General features: G+C 35.6%; 1 protein-coding gene across 1 annotated transcript; it reads left to right on the plus strand.

Annotated features, from left to right (window-relative positions):
- The first annotated feature begins 5,041 nt into the window (after nt 1–5,041).
- On the plus strand, nt 5,042–7,802 carry LOC132161645 (serine/threonine-protein kinase-like protein CCR1). The gene has a single exon (XM_059571809.1). The coding sequence runs from the start codon at nt 5,222–5,224 to the stop codon at nt 7,550–7,552; it is 2,331 nt and encodes a 776-aa protein (XP_059427792.1). The 5' UTR covers nt 5,042–5,221; the 3' UTR covers nt 7,553–7,802.
- The last annotated feature ends 9,750 nt before the right edge of the window (nt 7,803–17,552 follow it).

The following is a 17,552-nucleotide window of genomic DNA, read 5'->3' on the forward strand; positions in this document are numbered from 1 at the left end:
TGAATTGACTGACCAAAGCTTAGGCCTCTGTTTTATTTTTGGTATATTATTGTATTGAATTGTGAATCCATGTTCCACGTGGGGTGTCGTACTGTTGGTAGACATGTCCAGAATCAATCTTCCAAGAATTTTCTGTAGATGCCACATTCTGCGTCAACCATCCCCTCCTGCTCCAGCATTTGCTAGCCACGGAGAAACACTAACACTGTTTCATCACAATATTAGCTGATATGTTCCATTTGCTCAAACCGCAAGCCAAGCTTTTTAAACTAAGCTATCAAACCAACGCTAATAGGCTCTTAAGAAGCCCTTGAACTCACCAATGCAGGATAATTTCGCCATTAATGTGTAATAATATCAGTGCAACAAAAATTGTAACTAGTTTTAAGTGTTAACCTAGCTACTACTGTAGATATCACTTCCTGAGACCAAGCGAGACTAATAACAACTTTATGGGATCTAAACTCTGATAATCTTATTTGAAAGTTTATTGGTATCCGGTGAGAGAAATCAAATTTCTTTTATAATATCCGAAATTACACCCTGTAAATCAAGTTTTAAAATGTATTTATACGAGAAGAGTAGTATTGCTGCACGTTAACAAACTTGGAATTGAATAAAGCAGTAAAAATATTCCCTCTTATTGAAACATTCTATTGTTAGTCAATTCAGACTCATGGTTAACCACTTCCCATATTGCTATTGATCGCCTTAAACAGTTAAATCAACACTTATTTCAAAAAGAAAAAATATGCTTTAAACAATTTTGCAAAATAAACCAATGGGACTTTTCTGTAATACTGCATTTTGGTCAATTTCCAAATTAAAGTTCACTATATATGAGAAAACCTTTTATCAGGACCATCTTGATAATATCTTCTTTACAGCCCCCAATCAATAACCGACACATAAATAAAAACATAAAAAGTGCACAAAAAAAGTTGGACCAAAATACACAAGATTTCAGGGTAATAAAATCTCTAAAGGATTAATCTTCTACTTCTAGATTATAGTTTTGAATCAAAAAACAAGTTTTGAGGCATTAGAAACAAGTTTTGAAGCATTAGAAACGGGTTTTGGGGCATTAGAAACGGGTTTCGAAGCGGGTCACAGCCGGCGGGGTTTGAGGCGTTCGCCGCTAGCCAGACCCATGGGTCCATCGAGACCCATGTCCTGGGTCTGACTTGGGTCTTGCCAGCTACAGGTGTTTTTTTTCTCTGATTTAGTGTGATTGTTCTTACTTTTATTTTTTGCATTTTTCTTAAATTGATGATGTGTCACATAATAATTAGATGCTATAAAATTGGTGTTATTAGGATGGACTTGATAATAGGGACTATATATATATATATAGAGAGAGAGAGAGAGAGAGAGAGAGAGAGCAATAGTGTCGTATGTAGGCTATATAACCTAGTTAAGTGGGCCACCTCCTCTGACATCATTAAATAGCATTTCCACTCCATTTCTTGTTGCCGTTTTATTTGCGAAAAAGAGAAGGAAGAGCCGTCAATACGTCCAAAATAAAATAAAGGAAACCTTTTATCAGGACCATCTTCATAATATCTTCTTTACAGCCCCCAATCAATAACCGACACATAAGCAAAAACATAAAAAGTGCACAAAAATAAGTTGGACCAAAATACACAAGATTTCAGGGTAATAAAATCTCTAAAGGGTTAACCTTCTACCTCTAGATTTTAGTTTTGAATCCAAAAACAAATTTTGAGGCATTAGAAACAAGTTTTGAAGCATTATAAACGGGTTTTGGAGCATTAAAAACGGGTTTCGAAGCGGGTCACGGCCGGCGGGGTTTGAGGCGTTCACCGCTAGCCAAACCCATGGGTCCATCGAGACCCATGTCGTGGGTCTAACTTGGGTCTTGCCAGCTACAGGTTTTTTTTCTCTGATTTAGTGTGATTGTTCTCACTTTTATTTTTTGCATTTTTCTTAAATTGATAATGTGTCACATAATAATTAGATGCTGTAAAATGGGTGTTATCAGGATGAACTTGATAATAGGGACTATATATCTATATATATATATATAGAGAGAGAGAGAGAGAGAGAGAGAGAGAGAAAGAGAGAGAGAGAGAGAGAGAGAGAGCAATAGTGTCGTATGTAGGCTATAACCTAGTTAAGTGGGCCACTTCCTCCGACATCATTAAATAGCATTTCCACTCCATTTCTTGTTGTCGTTTTATTTGAGAAAAAGAGAAGGAAGAGCCGTCAATACGTCCAAAATAAAATAAAGGAAACCTTTTATCAGGACCATCTTGATAATATCTTCTTAACAGCCCTCAATCAATAACTGATACATAAGCCAAAACATAAAAAGTGCACAAAAATAAGTTTGACCAAAATACACAAGATTTCAAGGTAATAAAATTTCTAAAGGGTTAACCTTCTACCTCTAGATTTTAGTTTTGAATCCAAAAACAAGTTTTGAGGCATTAGAAACGGGGTTTTGGGGCATTAGAAACGGGTTTTGAAGCGGGTCACGGCCAGGGGAGTTTGATGCGTTCACCGCTAGCCAGACCCATGAGTCTAGCGAGACCCACGTCGTGGGTCTGATTTGGGTCTTGCCAGCTACAGGTTTTTTCTTTTTCTTTTTCTTTTTCTGATTTAGTGTGATTGTTTTTACTTTTATTTTTTACATTTTTCTTAAATTGATGATGTGTCACATAATAATTAGATGCTATAAAATGGGTGTTATGAGGATGGACTTAATAATAGGGACTATATATCTATCTATATATATATATATATATAGAGAGAGAGAGAGAGAGAGAGCAATAGTGTCGTATGTAGGCTATATAACCTAGTTAAGTGGGCCACTTCCTCCGACATCATTAAATAGCATTTCCACTCCATTTCTTGTTGCCGTTTTATTTGCGAAAAAGAGAAGGAAGAGCCGTCAATACGTCCAAAATAAAATAAAGGAAAATCCAAGGTCAGTTTCGGGTAAATCCTGTTGGACGACAGATCACGTGCAGGATGAGTGTCATTGAAAGGAGTGGTCCCCACAAGTCATCGTCATTGCCTCTCCACCGAGTAAGCCTCCCTATCAGCTTTCTTTTTTCCCGGATCTGGCTCTCCAGATGTTCTCAAGTATTTCAACAAAGACAGAATCGGTGGTTTCAAATTAGAAAAAATATATATATATATATTATATTTAAGACAGCTCACATTTTCTAAAATAACTTTCATAAAATCTTACCTATAATTAAATCACCATTTATCCATACTGTACGTACGTGATAGTTGAGAGATTTGCATGATTGCCCAGTAGTTCCAACCTATATACATGCATTGAACTCTTTATGTTTGGATTCAATGGATTTGGAATCAAACAAAATGGATCATGATTTTGGAAATGGTCCCACCATTTTGCAGGATTGGACGAATGAGGTTTGGGTTTTGGAAGATCTGGACAGCCCCAGTGCCCGTCAGTGTGGGTTGGATTGAGCAGCAAAGAGGAGAGTGCATTGTGGGTGAAATGAAAGGCCATTTGATTTGGCCACACTCATTGACTCGATCACATCATTTTAAGTAAAGGCCAAACTCCAGACACCAGACAGCTCTGAGTCTTTGAGCAAATTGCCACGTGATCCCCATGCAATCGCCGGTTTACAATTTCTAGGACATGTTTTTTCTTGCCTACCAACCAATTAAGTATAGTATAGACTATAGAGTGTATAAATAAATAAAACCTAATTAAGCTATGCTGTGATGCTGTCTAGTGTCTAGTGGGTTGAATGGAGAGGCCACAACCCAGAAGCAACCAATTATATGCTTGCCAAGTGGGCTGCTACTTTGAATCCATTAATCTATATATATATATATATATAGGATCTACTGTCGTACAAAACCTAACCTATTTCCTTTTCTAAAGCTTACGTAGATTCCTATTCTTTTACTATTTTGTGTGTGTGTGTGTTTTTTTTTTTTTTTGTTTTTTAACTTTTAGTTCTCTAGATCTTACTCTATGCACACATGATGGTCATAAAGTTATTTTGGATTATATATATTAGTCCTAATCTTAACCTCTGGAATAAAGATCTAGACAAAATTACCATCTTTTACCTCAACTGTAAATTCCAGTGCTCTCTAGAGAAGGGGGGGTCAACGACTCAACAAGTATAAAAGAAATAGCTAGAATAGTAAAAGGGAATGGATGGTTTTCAAATGATCTGATCATTTTATCAACTGTTTTAGGGTGTTTGATCGCCCTCTCATTATCGATTGAGAGTGTCCGAATCGCTCCAAACACATGTTTTTGGAGTAGTCCGGCCACCTCTACCGTATTCTAAGAAGTGATTAACTACCTCTAAAAAATATGATCCTCTAAAATGGTCAACCATCCCAAAACATTTGGAATGGCCAAACCAGTAACCACACTAAGAGAGTGTGTGTATATATATATATATAGATATGAGAAACAGAATTCTGTTAAGTTAAAAAGTGTTTTTTTTTTTTAACTTTTATTAAAACTGTATTTTAATTATTTTTAAGTTTTTTGGCCCTTAAAAGCACTTCAATTCTTTTTTTACCAAAATAATACTTTTTTTTTAAATAAAATTTTTAAATTTTAAACACACTTTTAAAGTACTCAAACGCACACCCAAACAAACCCTAAGCTTAAGACCACCTCTTTAAGCCTTACTTTTTTTTTGGTTATGTTTTTTAACACACGAACTCCTTCTGTACCGTTCTCTAGAGATCATCGCCAGCCCTAATTATTTTAGGGTCAACGTATACAGTAACATGTACGGTTTCCAACTATTCAAACCCCAGAATAGATTAAACCCCACAATTTCATTTCTAGCTTTTTCTTCAATCTACCAAATTCATTAGTTTCAGGTTCTAAAGGTCAAATACAGTTGATCTTTTTAACTTATTCCGTACGTTATAAGTTTGATCAGTCTGGAGAATCATACGGAACTTACGTGAGATTCATTGTGTAATACATTGATTACAATGAGTTTGGTCCCACTAGAGTATAGCCAGTCCCACAGTTATTGTGCTTCAGTACTTTGAGGTTCCAACGGTCCAAACCAAACTGTAAAAAATGGCGACTATCCACGTTCTGCCATCGTCACCAACATAATCCCACTCCCACCTCCAGACTCAGCAAACAATAACACAAACACGAAGCACCTTCACATTCACACCAGTCCATGATCCCACTGATCCAAACGCACCATCAAAACCCAATCCAACCATGCAAATCCTCGCCACCCTTTCTGCAGGGTTTTCCATATCTCTACCTCTTTTTCCACTTCTTCTGCTTCTGTGCTCCACTACCGCATCTGGGTTCGGATCAATGGGACCGATCTCCACTGCATTCGGCGAAGACGGTTTCTTCTGCGCCATAGACGCAAGCGGCAAGCAGAACGTAATTTGTTGGGGAAAGAACAGCTCTTCTTCGTCACCATCATCATCGTCTTCCGCCTCTCCCTATTTCAACAACATTCCCGCAATGGCAGCTCTCTCCGGCGGCGAAGGATTTCTTTGTGGCATTTTAGCTAACACTTCACAAGCGTATTGTTGGAGCTCAACCAGTTCAGGTATAGATCTCATACCTTCAATATATCGAACAACTGCTTATTCGCATATAGCCGCGGGCAAGAATCACGTTTGTGCTATTAGAGGCTCTTATTACTCTGATCATGATTCGGGTACCGTTGACTGTTGGGAAATCGTGAAAAACTCCAATAATAGCTTGAGTTCTAAACAGAGTACTCTGTTTTATAATCAGTCTATTAGCAGCCTTGTTTTCACAAAAGTTGTGTCTGGCGAAGGCTTCAGTTGTGGTGGGGTTAGAGAAGGAGGGATTGTTTGTTGGGGACCAAACTCGGCGAGTTTGGGGGTTTCCGGTATATCGGAGAATTTCCTAGTTTTAGCTCCAGGAAGAGGTGCTCTTTGTGGGATTTTGGAAATGTCTAATGAGGTGAAATGTTGGGGTGATTACGATTCACATGTTTCTCCTCCGGTTGGGATTCAGTTTGTGGCTTTGACTGCTGGTGCTAAACATTTTTGTGGTATCCGTGAGGACAATCATGGGGTGGAGTGTTGGGGGATCTTTAATTCGTCATCGGTTCCAAAGGGTTATGGGTTTATGGCAATAGCTTCATCTGATATCGTTAGTTGTGGCATTAGAGAGGATGATTTGGTTCTTGATTGCTGGTTTGTGGATTCCCCCTCACCCCCTGATTTTGATCCTCCATTGGAATTGTGCAGTCCGGGTCTTTGTACTCCTGCTTCTTGCAGTGAAGGGCAATTTGCTTACAATGCAACCATTCTTAATGAGCCAGATTTGACGAGCTTGTGTGTCCGAAAAGATCTAAATATTTGTTCACCTTGTGGCTCAAATTGTTCTGAAGGTTTCTTCTTGTCTAGTTCGTGTACTGTCAATGCTGACAGAGTTTGCACCGCTTGCTCTCTTTGCCAGAACAGCTCCTGTTGGGATGTTTGTCAACTTCAATCATCTCACGACATGCAGCAGAAGCATTGGCATCACTTGCATAGACTAGTGCTCATTATTGGGTCTTCTGTTTCAGGTTTGTTATTCCTCTTAGTTGGTTGGTGTGTTCTTCCCCGTGTGATTCCCAACCGTAAAGAAGAAGGCACCAAAAGACAATTCAAATCTTGCATGGGCAAACCGGAGTTGGAAACTGACACTATTGCAGATTCTCAGCCTCCTCCTTCTGTGACACCCTGTCCTGGGATGGCTCAGGTCTTCCGACTCTCAGAGCTAAAGGATGCTACTAATGGGTTCAAGGAGTTTAATGAGCTTGGCAGGGGAAGCTATGGTTTTGTTTATAAAGCTGTCCTAGCAGATGGGCGTCAAGTTGCAGTCAAAAGGGCAAACGCAGCCACAATAATCCACACAAACAACCGTGACTTTGAGATGGAGCTGGAAATCCTTTGCAAAATCCGGCATTGCAATATTGTGAACTTGTTGGGTTATTGCTCAGAAATGGGAGAGAGGCTGCTGGTTTATGAGTACATGCCACACGGGACACTTCACGACCATCTCCACGGCGGGCTTTCTCCTCTGAATTGGGGCCTCCGGTTGAAGATTTCAATGCAAGCTGCGAAGGGTCTTGAGTACCTTCACAAGGAACTTGTGCCTCCAATTGCCCATCGAGATGTCAAGACCTCAAACATCCTCTTGGATTCAGATTGGGGTGCAAGAATTGCAGACTTTGGGCTTATCACTTCAAATGATGACAAGGATCTTAGTGGAGATTTAGAAAGGGATGTTCACAAGTTTGGGATTGTGCTGCTAGAAGTTGTTAGTGGAAGAAAAGCATATGACAGAGACTACACACCTCCAAGCATAGTTGAGTGGGCTGTGCCCTTGATTAGACAGGGGAAGGCAGCTGCCATATTTGATCGGTATGTAGCACTTCCAAAAAATGTTGAGCCTCTGCTTAAACTGGCTGATGTGGCTGAGCTTGCTGTGAGGGAAAATCCTAGTCAGCGTCCAAGCATGTCAGATTTGGCATCTCGGTTGGAGCAAATTGTCAAAGATGGATTGATCTTATAGCAACATATTTGGGACAAACATTGGAGACATCTGGGTATGACAGCAGCTTCGGTGCAGTACTGCTCTTCCGCAATTGTACATTTGTTAAGAGCTTTTTATACATGATGTTGCTTAATGCTTTCTCCCTTGTGCTTATTATTTCATTTGTCATTACGAGGCTACGAAGATGCAATTGTTGCACCATTTTTTTTTTCTTGGTAGTTCACTCAATATTCAATAATCCCTCTATCCCAGCCGTCTTCGGTTTAAATTAGCACTTTTTCAAATAAGCACTCCCTAACTTGCTTATAAAAATCATAGATTTTTCTTTCCTATTTTAGATTATATTGCGATATCTTTTAGAAACGCAGATTATTATTGTGAAATCGCAATCTCAAATGCACACTAACTGTATAAGTAGTTCTCTGCATAACAATTTTCAGTATACAAAAAATTCTCTATTCTTTTGTCTTTCTCAAAACCTTATACATTCTTAATATTCGAGTCTTTCTATCTTGTTAGAATAGAAATTCTGAGGGTATTCCAGTTTAATTTCGTTTTGTGCAAAACATAAACAAACTGTAAAGAATTTATAGGCTCCATTGTATCATGATGAAATATTTGTTATAACTCACTGCATACCAGTTCTTCAGAATTAGTGGGAAAAAATAATTTCGTAAGGAAAGCAACTTAGTAACACACCTTAGGAGCATTTGCTTTTATGTTTCACTTTTTCTTTTCTTACAATCTTAAGAAACTATTTTGTATCCACGGCACCTCAATCTTTGGAAGAACTTATTGTTGATTTCCTCAAACTAGAAAGGTTTGATGATGCACTTTCTTCTTGTTGGTCTCAAGGTGGCTTATAGTAGCACATGACAATGAGACAATTGTTAATACTCGAGTAAGGGTGAAGTGGGAGCAAGATGATTACATCTACAATGCTATAGTTGATTCTCTGTTTGATATCTACTAGAGCAAATTGATGGCCAAAGATGTTTGGAATGTACTCGAGATTAAGTATCTTTTAGAAGATGTTGGAAGTAAGAAGTTTCTAGCCTCTAAATTTATTAATTATAAAATGGTTGATGCAAGACCTATTGTTTGAACAGTTCAATGAAATTCTGCATATTTTGAGTTAATTTAGTGAGTGTAACATTAAAATGGATCAGGGAATTGATGTCTCATCCATTAATGACAAACTTCCTTCTTCCTTGAAAGAATATAGCAAAATTCTAAAACACAAGAAAGAGGAAATAATTGTTAAACAGTTAGGCCAGCACTTTCACATTGAGGAATAATTGAGGCCCAAAATGAAGAATACTGAATTCTGTCATCGAAAGTGCACATGGTGGAGGAAGGTATTTCTAAACAACCCTCTTAGTCAAATAAAAAAATAAAAAAATAAAAAATAAAAAGGCCTAATCAAAAGATGATGAATTTTAAGAATCACAACCAAAAACTATGAGAAGAAAAAGAAGGGTGCTTGCTACCATTGTGGCAATTCAAGTCGCTTCAAGGACTGCCATTTTTTGAAAAAGAAACAGCATATATAGTTCCAACTCGAAATAGAAGTTTGAGGCCATGATATTCGAGATTTTTAGTACTCTTTTTAAAGCTTTTGAAATAGGGGAGGATGGATACATTCTTTTTATGGGAAATTCTTTCAACACTGTTTTCTAAGGCAAAAGAACAGTAGATCTAGAATGCACTTATGGGAAAGTTCTCACTTTGAATGATGTGTATTATATGCCATAAATTAGGAAGAACCGTGTGTTTGGGGTCTGCTTAACAAGTTTTAAGTCAGTCTTTGAGTCAGATAAGTTTGTTCTAAACAAAGGAGGGGAAGAGCTATTTATATGAAGGAATGTTAAAACTGAATCTAATTAATAAAGTTGTTAATTATGCTTAAATGCTTTCCTTTTCTTTATGGCATAATAGATTAGGTCATATAAATATTAGAAGAAAGCATGATATGGAAGTTTTAAATTTAGTTCCTAAATCTGCAATTGTTATGGTTGATAAGAATAGAATATGCATGCTAACAGAGATAACCAGAGAACTTTTTCTTAAAATTGTTAGAACTTTAGTTAAGATGGTTAATGCCTTGCCTTGTAATTCTGGACTAAACAAAATTTTTTAAGGAGAAACTATATTTACTGCATGTCGCATATTATATAGAATATCACATAAGAAATCCAAGATTACCCCATATGAATTATGGAAGAAATGAAAACCCAACCTTAGTTATTTTAAAAGTGTGAGGGTGTAGGGCTATTATCAGATTACATCAACCTAAAATGAAGAAATTGGGATAAAAAGTCATTTAGTGTATTGTTTTGGGTTATGCTCAACATAATATGGGTTATAGATTTTTAGTTGTTGAACCTAATAATTCGGTTATGATGAGCACTGTAATAGAATTCGAGATGCATAATTTTATGAACATAGGTTCACTTCAATTCCATCAATTAATGATAAGATGGTGGAACCTATAAGAAATAGTTATGAATCTGATGAGCCAAGTGTACCTTCTAAAATACGAGTAAAAAAATGAGAAAAGAAAAATTATTTGGACTAGATTTCATAGTTTATTTTGGTTAAACGATCAAGAGATTCGTCTTGTAATAAAAAAAAAAAAATGATCTCATCTAATATTGAATCAAATATCCTTTGACATATGAAGAGGTTATGAACTCTCAAGATACAACATTTTGACAAGAAGCCATTTATGATTAAATTGATCCTGTATAGGTAAGAACACATGGAAATTAGTAAACTTACCCCGAGGTTCCGTTTCACTCTTATTTGTTGTAAATGGATTTTTAGAAAGAAATTGAAGGTAGAAAGGAACCATGGAAAAATTCAAAGCAAGGATAGTTACAAAAGGCTTTTCAAACAAAAAGAAAGTTTAGATTATGTTTATACTTATGCTCTTGTTGCTCCAATTACGACCATTAGAACATTAATTGCATTGGCATCAATTTATAAATTTGATGTTCTTCTAACGGATGTAAAAACTGCAATTTTAAATATTGAGCTTGAACAAGAAATTTATATATCAGCCTGAGCGTTGTTATAACTAATCAAGAACATAAAGTTTGTAACTTATTTAAGTCGCTCTATGGTCTTATGCAAGTTCTTAACAATGGCATGAAAAAATTGATACAAGAGAATATTTTAGGGAATCGATTACAACAATAGGACGATATGCAGTATACAATCAAAATGATTAAACATTTTAAGAACCTTTTCAACATAATGAGATTTCGAAGGAATTAAATCTTCACTACTCCTAATAATGCTAATTCCAAGGATGAAATCGACAACGTCCAAGTCTTTCATCTCAAAATTTGAAGACAATTTTTTTTTTCTTTATTTATTTTAAATGGGAAGTGCTAAGTGCTAGGGAGCCAAACAAATGAACCCAGAAAAATTTTCAAACTGTGGCAGACAAGGAAGAGAAAATTATATATATTTTTAATTTAAAAACCCTTGCCACGTCACTTTGAAAATTTTTCTGGGTTCATTTGTTTGGCTCCCTAGCACTTCTCATTTTAAATACTAACAAGATCCATCCCAAAAATCAATATGGCATCGACATATAAACAAATAATGACATTGATTTTTATAAAATTTACTATAAACAAACTCATCATATGCTGTATTTTAAAACCGTTTGTAATAGATTCGTTATGATGATGAGTTTTAAAATTTGATTTCGATTTAAAATTCTTTCTTGATGGTGGTTGAGAAAAAAAATATGAAACTAAATAAAACACAAATGTACGTGTGCATGTGTGTTGGATGATGACCACGACTTTGATTTAAGGTTAGGGTTATTGTAGTTAAATTTGGACTAATTAAAATAAGGGAAAAATATAAAAAAGTCCCCCAAACTATCAGCCATTTTCGATTTAGCCCCATAATGTTCTAAAAGTGATAAAGTAGTCCCCCAAATATCAAACTATTGCATTTTGGCCACTCCGTTAGTCAAAACTGTCAGTTTAGACGGAAACTACAAAGCGATGTCGTTTTGTTACGGGTAAGTTACTACAATGCCCTTTTATGAAAAAGAAAATTTTGGGAAAAATATAAAAAAGTCCCTCCAAACTACCAGCCGTTTTCATTTTAGCCCCATAATGTTCAGAAAGTGATAAAGTAGCCATAAAACTATCAAACAGTTGCAATTTGGCCACTCTGTTAGTCATTACCGTCAAATATGATGAAAAATTTAAAACTACGTCGTTTTGGCAAGGGTAAATTACCAAAATGCCCTTTTTGAAGAAAAAAAAATCATATTAAAACAACCAAGCAAAACGGCACCTTTTTGCTTGAAATTAGGGTTTCCTTACACTTACCAAAACGGAACCACCTTGGTAAGTGTTAGGAATTAAAAGGAAAAACCCTAGACCCCACGTAGGTGACCCACGAAAAAACCCCCAACACCAGTTTATCTCTCTCCCCAAAACCGTCGGCCACCACGTCGTTCTATCTCCGGCAGCCTATAAATCTTACCCATAACTCAATCTTTTTATTGTATTTCATGGTATAGCTATCGGATCGGTGTTGTTTATCTATGAACATCAGAACGTGGTATTTTTGTTTGATTTCTACAATGGGTAAGAATTTTTCGATAGTGCTTCGTAGCCACTGGATAGTGTGGCCGATGGTGATGGATGGTGGTGGCATGGGGCAGCCGGTTTTGAAAGAGAGAGAGAGAGGGGTGTTGCGTTTTTTTCCCTTGAGGGAGAAGGTTGCCAGAGATAGAACGACGTGGTGGCCGGCGGTTTGCGGGAACTGGGGTTGGGGTTTTTTTTGCGTGGGGTCTAAGGTTTTTTCTTTTAATTCCTAACACTTACAAAAATGGCTCCGTTTTGGCAAGTGTAAGGAAACCCTAATTTCAAGAAAAACGGCACCATTTTGCGTGCTTGTTTTAACATGATTTTTTTTCTTTCTAAATGGCACTTTAGTAACTTACCATTATCAAAATAACGTAGTTTTGAATTTTCCATCATATTTGACAGTAATGACTAACGGAGTGGCCAAATTGCAACTGTTTCGTAGTTGGGCGGCTACTTTATCACTTTCTAAACATTATAGGGCTAAAATGAAAACCACCGTTAGTTTTGGGGGCTTTTTTATATTTTTTCCAATTTTTTTTTTTTTTTTTTTTTTCATAAAAGGGCATTGTAATAACTTACCCGTAACAAAACAACGTCATTTGGCAGTTTCCGTCCAAACTGACGGTTTTGACTAACGGAGTGGCCAAAATGCAATAGTTTGGTAGTTTGGGGGGCTACTTTATCACTTTTGGAACACTAGGGGGCTAAATCGAAAACCGCTGGTAGTTTGGGAGGCTTTTTTATATTTTTCCCTTAAAATAATGTTAAAATAAAATTTTCCTTCTATGAAAATTCAAACTCATACCTGTTTTTTAAAATTGTTTCATATAAACTATATATTAAAGTATGCATATTATTCAAAATAATATATTGAAATTAAAATCTTTGTTTATGTCAAATATGTTATGTGATCTATTTAATTAAGTTGACGTAGGCCCTCACTAATGGACCTATATATACGGTATATTCTTAGCCCATCAACTTGGGATTAGGATTTGCCTAACAATTAACCTAGACTAAGATAGTTGTTGTTAAGCAAACCAAGTTCACGATCCCGCTCACCAACCTGTCATGCCATCTTACCCTATAACAACTAATATAAACTCAAGTACTAAGACAAGCATGGTGTATAAATTAGATCAAAAAGGAAAAATATGTTAGTGTTGTGTAGAATAAAAATAAATAACTAATATATAACATATTCTTGGTGCAGCGCAATAGAAAAGGTTCTCAATTGCTTGTCAAATATATATATATAGCATTGTAGCACACGCCGACATGCGAGTTTCATGAAACAAACACACAAAATCATAAGAGAGACAAGCATCTATGGGAAGAAAATAAGCAACAAATGGGATAAGTCGCACAACCCAAAACAAATGGCACCGGAGGAGTGTCACCACACAAGAAAAGTCTAATTTGCAAAATTTTCTCTTTATTTTTTTATACTTAACACATATAGCTTTTAGGGACTAGGTTAACTAGCCCTCACGTGACACTATGTCACTTATTCTTGCACCACACATGCCTATGAAAAGAAACAAGAAGAAAAAAAAAAAAAAATTGCCTCGACGTGCTTATTAAAAGAAACATCCAAATAATTTTGGACAAGAGAAAATTGAATAAGCATGTATTACATAGGATATCTTGCTAATGAATGGGCATATTTGTATCCATGAAGGCTGAGATTCCATGTGGAGACGACATCTCAAATGCGCCTATCAAGACAAAGGACCAAACAATGTGCATGAAAGGGTTTGACAAATTCCAAATTCCTAAAGCAATGCCATACGCATTTTGCAATATCCTTAAGAACTTTCTCTTCATCGATATGAAGCGCAATCCTACGAATGCAAGAGAAGAAATTTGAAGTAATACAGTATCTCATTATAGGGGCTTCTTTTATATGTTGACAGTTTTCAATTGTGCTTTCAACACAGATAAGTTTCTCATCATTGTTAGGTGGAGATTGAAGAAGACGACTAGGGAGTGAAGTTCGACAAAGAGAATGAGGGGTAAGGGTATTAATGGCCTGAGCTTTAAATATTGCAAGGATAATCAACTCCATCAGCAAAATAAATACTTTTTGCAGAGATTTCATGGCCATTGGTTTCCTAGTACCACTTAAAAAAAATTCTTGTATGGAAGTTAAATACAGAAACAATTTATAAGGATTACTCCTTGTAGCATTATCACAAATGAGTTGCTTCGTACCATTTGAAAAAAAAAAAAATGTATTTTAGTTTTAATGCTAACATGTGTTTTTTAGAATAAATTATTCATTCCAATGAATCTTCTTATTCGAATAGAGTTGTTTAAGGATTATGGCTTTTTTTTTTTTATATATAATATTCCAGTTAATCAGCAATTGGTTCAAGTGATCATATGCTTTCTTTACAAACAAAAGGTTTCACAAGATTATTTACATAATTAATTGGTGAATCTTAACAAAAGCCAAGTAACTCATAAAAAGACTCATAGAACATGGAAATTTTAACAAAGTGAAGAAGAAACAACCATTACACGCAAGGAAGGGCGGAGGGAGAGGAATTGAGAGGGGGCATTGCCCCCCTCTCAACCCCCAAAACTTTTTCTAACTCCCGGAAGAAATTTTCCTGATACTCTAGTTGCCCACCCTCAACTACTCATAGGGGAAACGACACTACTAGCAGGGCGCAAGCGGCACATGATGTTTCACGCTTCATAGTTTCAAAAGTTTATTGTGCATTTCAGAGATTTAGAAAGTTAAGTTAACTCACGAAGAAGATGATATAAACGATGCGTTTAAAAGTTAGTCTTCATTTGTTAAACTCACCATTTCATTAAAGCATGAGTAAGGAAAATGCTTCGTTTAAATAATCTTTAGCGTGAGAGTAACGTGAGGTGAGCTAGGCATCATGATTTTGTCTTCTTTTTTTTTCTTTTTTTCTTTTTTTTTTTTTTTAATTTAAAAAGTATTGTGAAGTACTGTGAGAGTACTTTTAGGCTTCAGGCTTGGTTATATATAGCACCGACACATCACATATATAAAAACTTAAAAACTTACACTATTGCGATTTCACAATTTACAAAGTTTAACACAAGTTCAAAAATATACCGTGCTCGGTTAGTCTTCAAACATGCGATTCGAGTTAGGGTACGCTTAGAATTGCAGTTTCAATAACTTCAATTTTAAAAATTATATTCTTAAAAGTTGCGTTTTTTAAATCTTTACTTTTTCAAATCGCAAAGGCGTTTGGTAAAATGTATTAATTTTTTTTTTTTTTTTTTATCAAATATTTGTCATTTGAAATAATGATTTGGTTTAAATTCGCATTTTTTCAAATAAGCACCCCCTAACATTTTTATAGAAAATCGCAGATTTTTTCCTATTTTAGATTAAATCGTAATCCCAATCGCACTCATGGCATTACGATTTAAAAAGCACTTAATCTAAAATAGGAAAAAAATTACAATTCTATAAACAGGCTAAGAATGCTTATTTGAAAAAGTACGAATTTGAACCAACGCATAACAAATATTTGATTAATAATAATAATAATTAAATTAATAATAATTTTTAACATGTTTTACAAATGCCCTTACGATTTTAAAAAGTATAAATTTCAAAAACAAAAATTTTAAAATCATAATCTCAACCGGACCTTTAGTCAAATTTCTCTTTTTCAAGCCGTTTAACAATTCAAACCACTACTTAATTATATTTTTTGAGAAGTGTACAATCAAAAAAACTGCAAAAAGTCAGCCATTTCTTAACGATTTTTCTTTTCTCTTTTTTAGGAAAATTTCAAATATGTAATAAAATTTTTATAGTGAAACGATTGCAAAACGTCATCCATTTTTTTTGACAATTTTCATTTCTTGCAAAGTTGGAGTTATGTAATTAAATTTTTACACTAATTTATTATTAAATAATATGAATATCTATGTAAGCTTTTATTCCGTTAGTAATATACTTTTAATAATTTAATCAATTTTTTATTATTTTTATTTAAATAAAAAAATTTTGACTCCTCTAAAATAAATTCCTAGCTCCGCCACTAAACACAAGATATTAGATCAAAGCATCTACTAAAATCCTAATTTAAAAGAAATCATTAGTCTGAAAATAGTGAAAAACATGTACTCTACTAAAAAACTGTTCATTTGTGTCGTTTCTTTTAGCATCGTTAAAAAGAAATGATGCTAGCATTAACAAAAGACGTTTATTGTAAAATTCTTAACTTAGCTTCATTTTTTTGTAAATAACTGTTGTTGAAGCAGTTTATGGTACGACGTGGCCGGCGATGGGTTACCTGCAAAATAGTAAGTGCATCAAAGGATCCGTTGGTCCTTATATCGAAGAGACTCTGATGCTTAAGTCAACACTCTTACATGGAGTAAAAATATAGCATGAGCTAAGGCCTAAGGGTTATTAAGAAGGATTCAATCCCCTTTTACCCGATGTGTTATGCCTCTTTCATAGGTTTTTGGTAGTTGATACCTTTTAGAACTCTGTGTCGTAGGAAAGATCAAATATTGATTGAGTATAGTGTTTCCATGAGGAATATTAGAGTCTGTTTGGGATTGCGTTTGAGAGATAAAGCTTTTAAGTTAAAAAGAGCTTTTGGATAAAAGCTTCATTTTTAAACATTTACCAAAAATGCTTTTTGACTATTTTTAGGTTTTTTGGACCATTAAAAGCGCATTTAATTAATTTTACCAAACGAATACTTTTTTTTTGAAACGGACTTTTTTAGTGTTAAAAGCATTTTTAAGCTCCTCAAACGCAATCCCAAACAAGCTCTAATAATACCTTTTAGTTATTATTCGTAGTCTTTGTATTAAATGAGATTCTCCATATACATTGTATTGAGTATAGTGTTTCCATGAGGAGAGGATTCAAATTCAATTTCCTCTATCAGCTAGATTATATTCAATGTAGATGCGGCTGAGTGGGACCCATGAGGGGATTTATTCCCAACAGTTACCCCTCGATTCCCCTGACTGACTTGTCCAGCTAGTCGGGCATTTAGAATCTTATGTGTACTTGTGACCGAAGTTATCCTTGTTCTTAATATCGAAGTTGAAGTGCCAGTCGTCAGGTGCTTGTCTGGACCACAGTTGTTGGGGTGTCTTAGCACGTGGCGCCCACCCCCCTCCCCCCCCAGGCTATGGCTCGGGTTCTGTCCAAGTGTCGCTTAGCGAACTTGTTGAGTTCTTACTCCTGGTTGAGTCATGCCCGAGGCAAGGTCTTCATGTTGGTGCGTGCGACAATGCAGCGTCTTTTGTGTCCTGGGTTCGGCATAACACCTAAGAGCTAAAACTGTACACTTGATAATAAGGAGCAATGTGATTTCTCAACAATTTAAAGCCTAGTATAGAGTAACTTCATAATTTGCCCAAAAATCCTAAAT

Source organism: Corylus avellana, chromosome ca9, assembly GCF_901000735.1.
Source record: "Corylus avellana chromosome ca9, CavTom2PMs-1.0".
NCBI classification, from domain to species: Eukaryota; Viridiplantae; Streptophyta; class Magnoliopsida; order Fagales; family Betulaceae; genus Corylus; species Corylus avellana.

Bases quoted from the DNA above. Each gene is read 5' to 3' on its own strand.
- LOC132161645 (XM_059571809.1), top strand. From the start codon at position 5,222: ATGCAAATCCTCGCCACCCTTTCTGCAGGGTTTTCCATATCTCTACCT.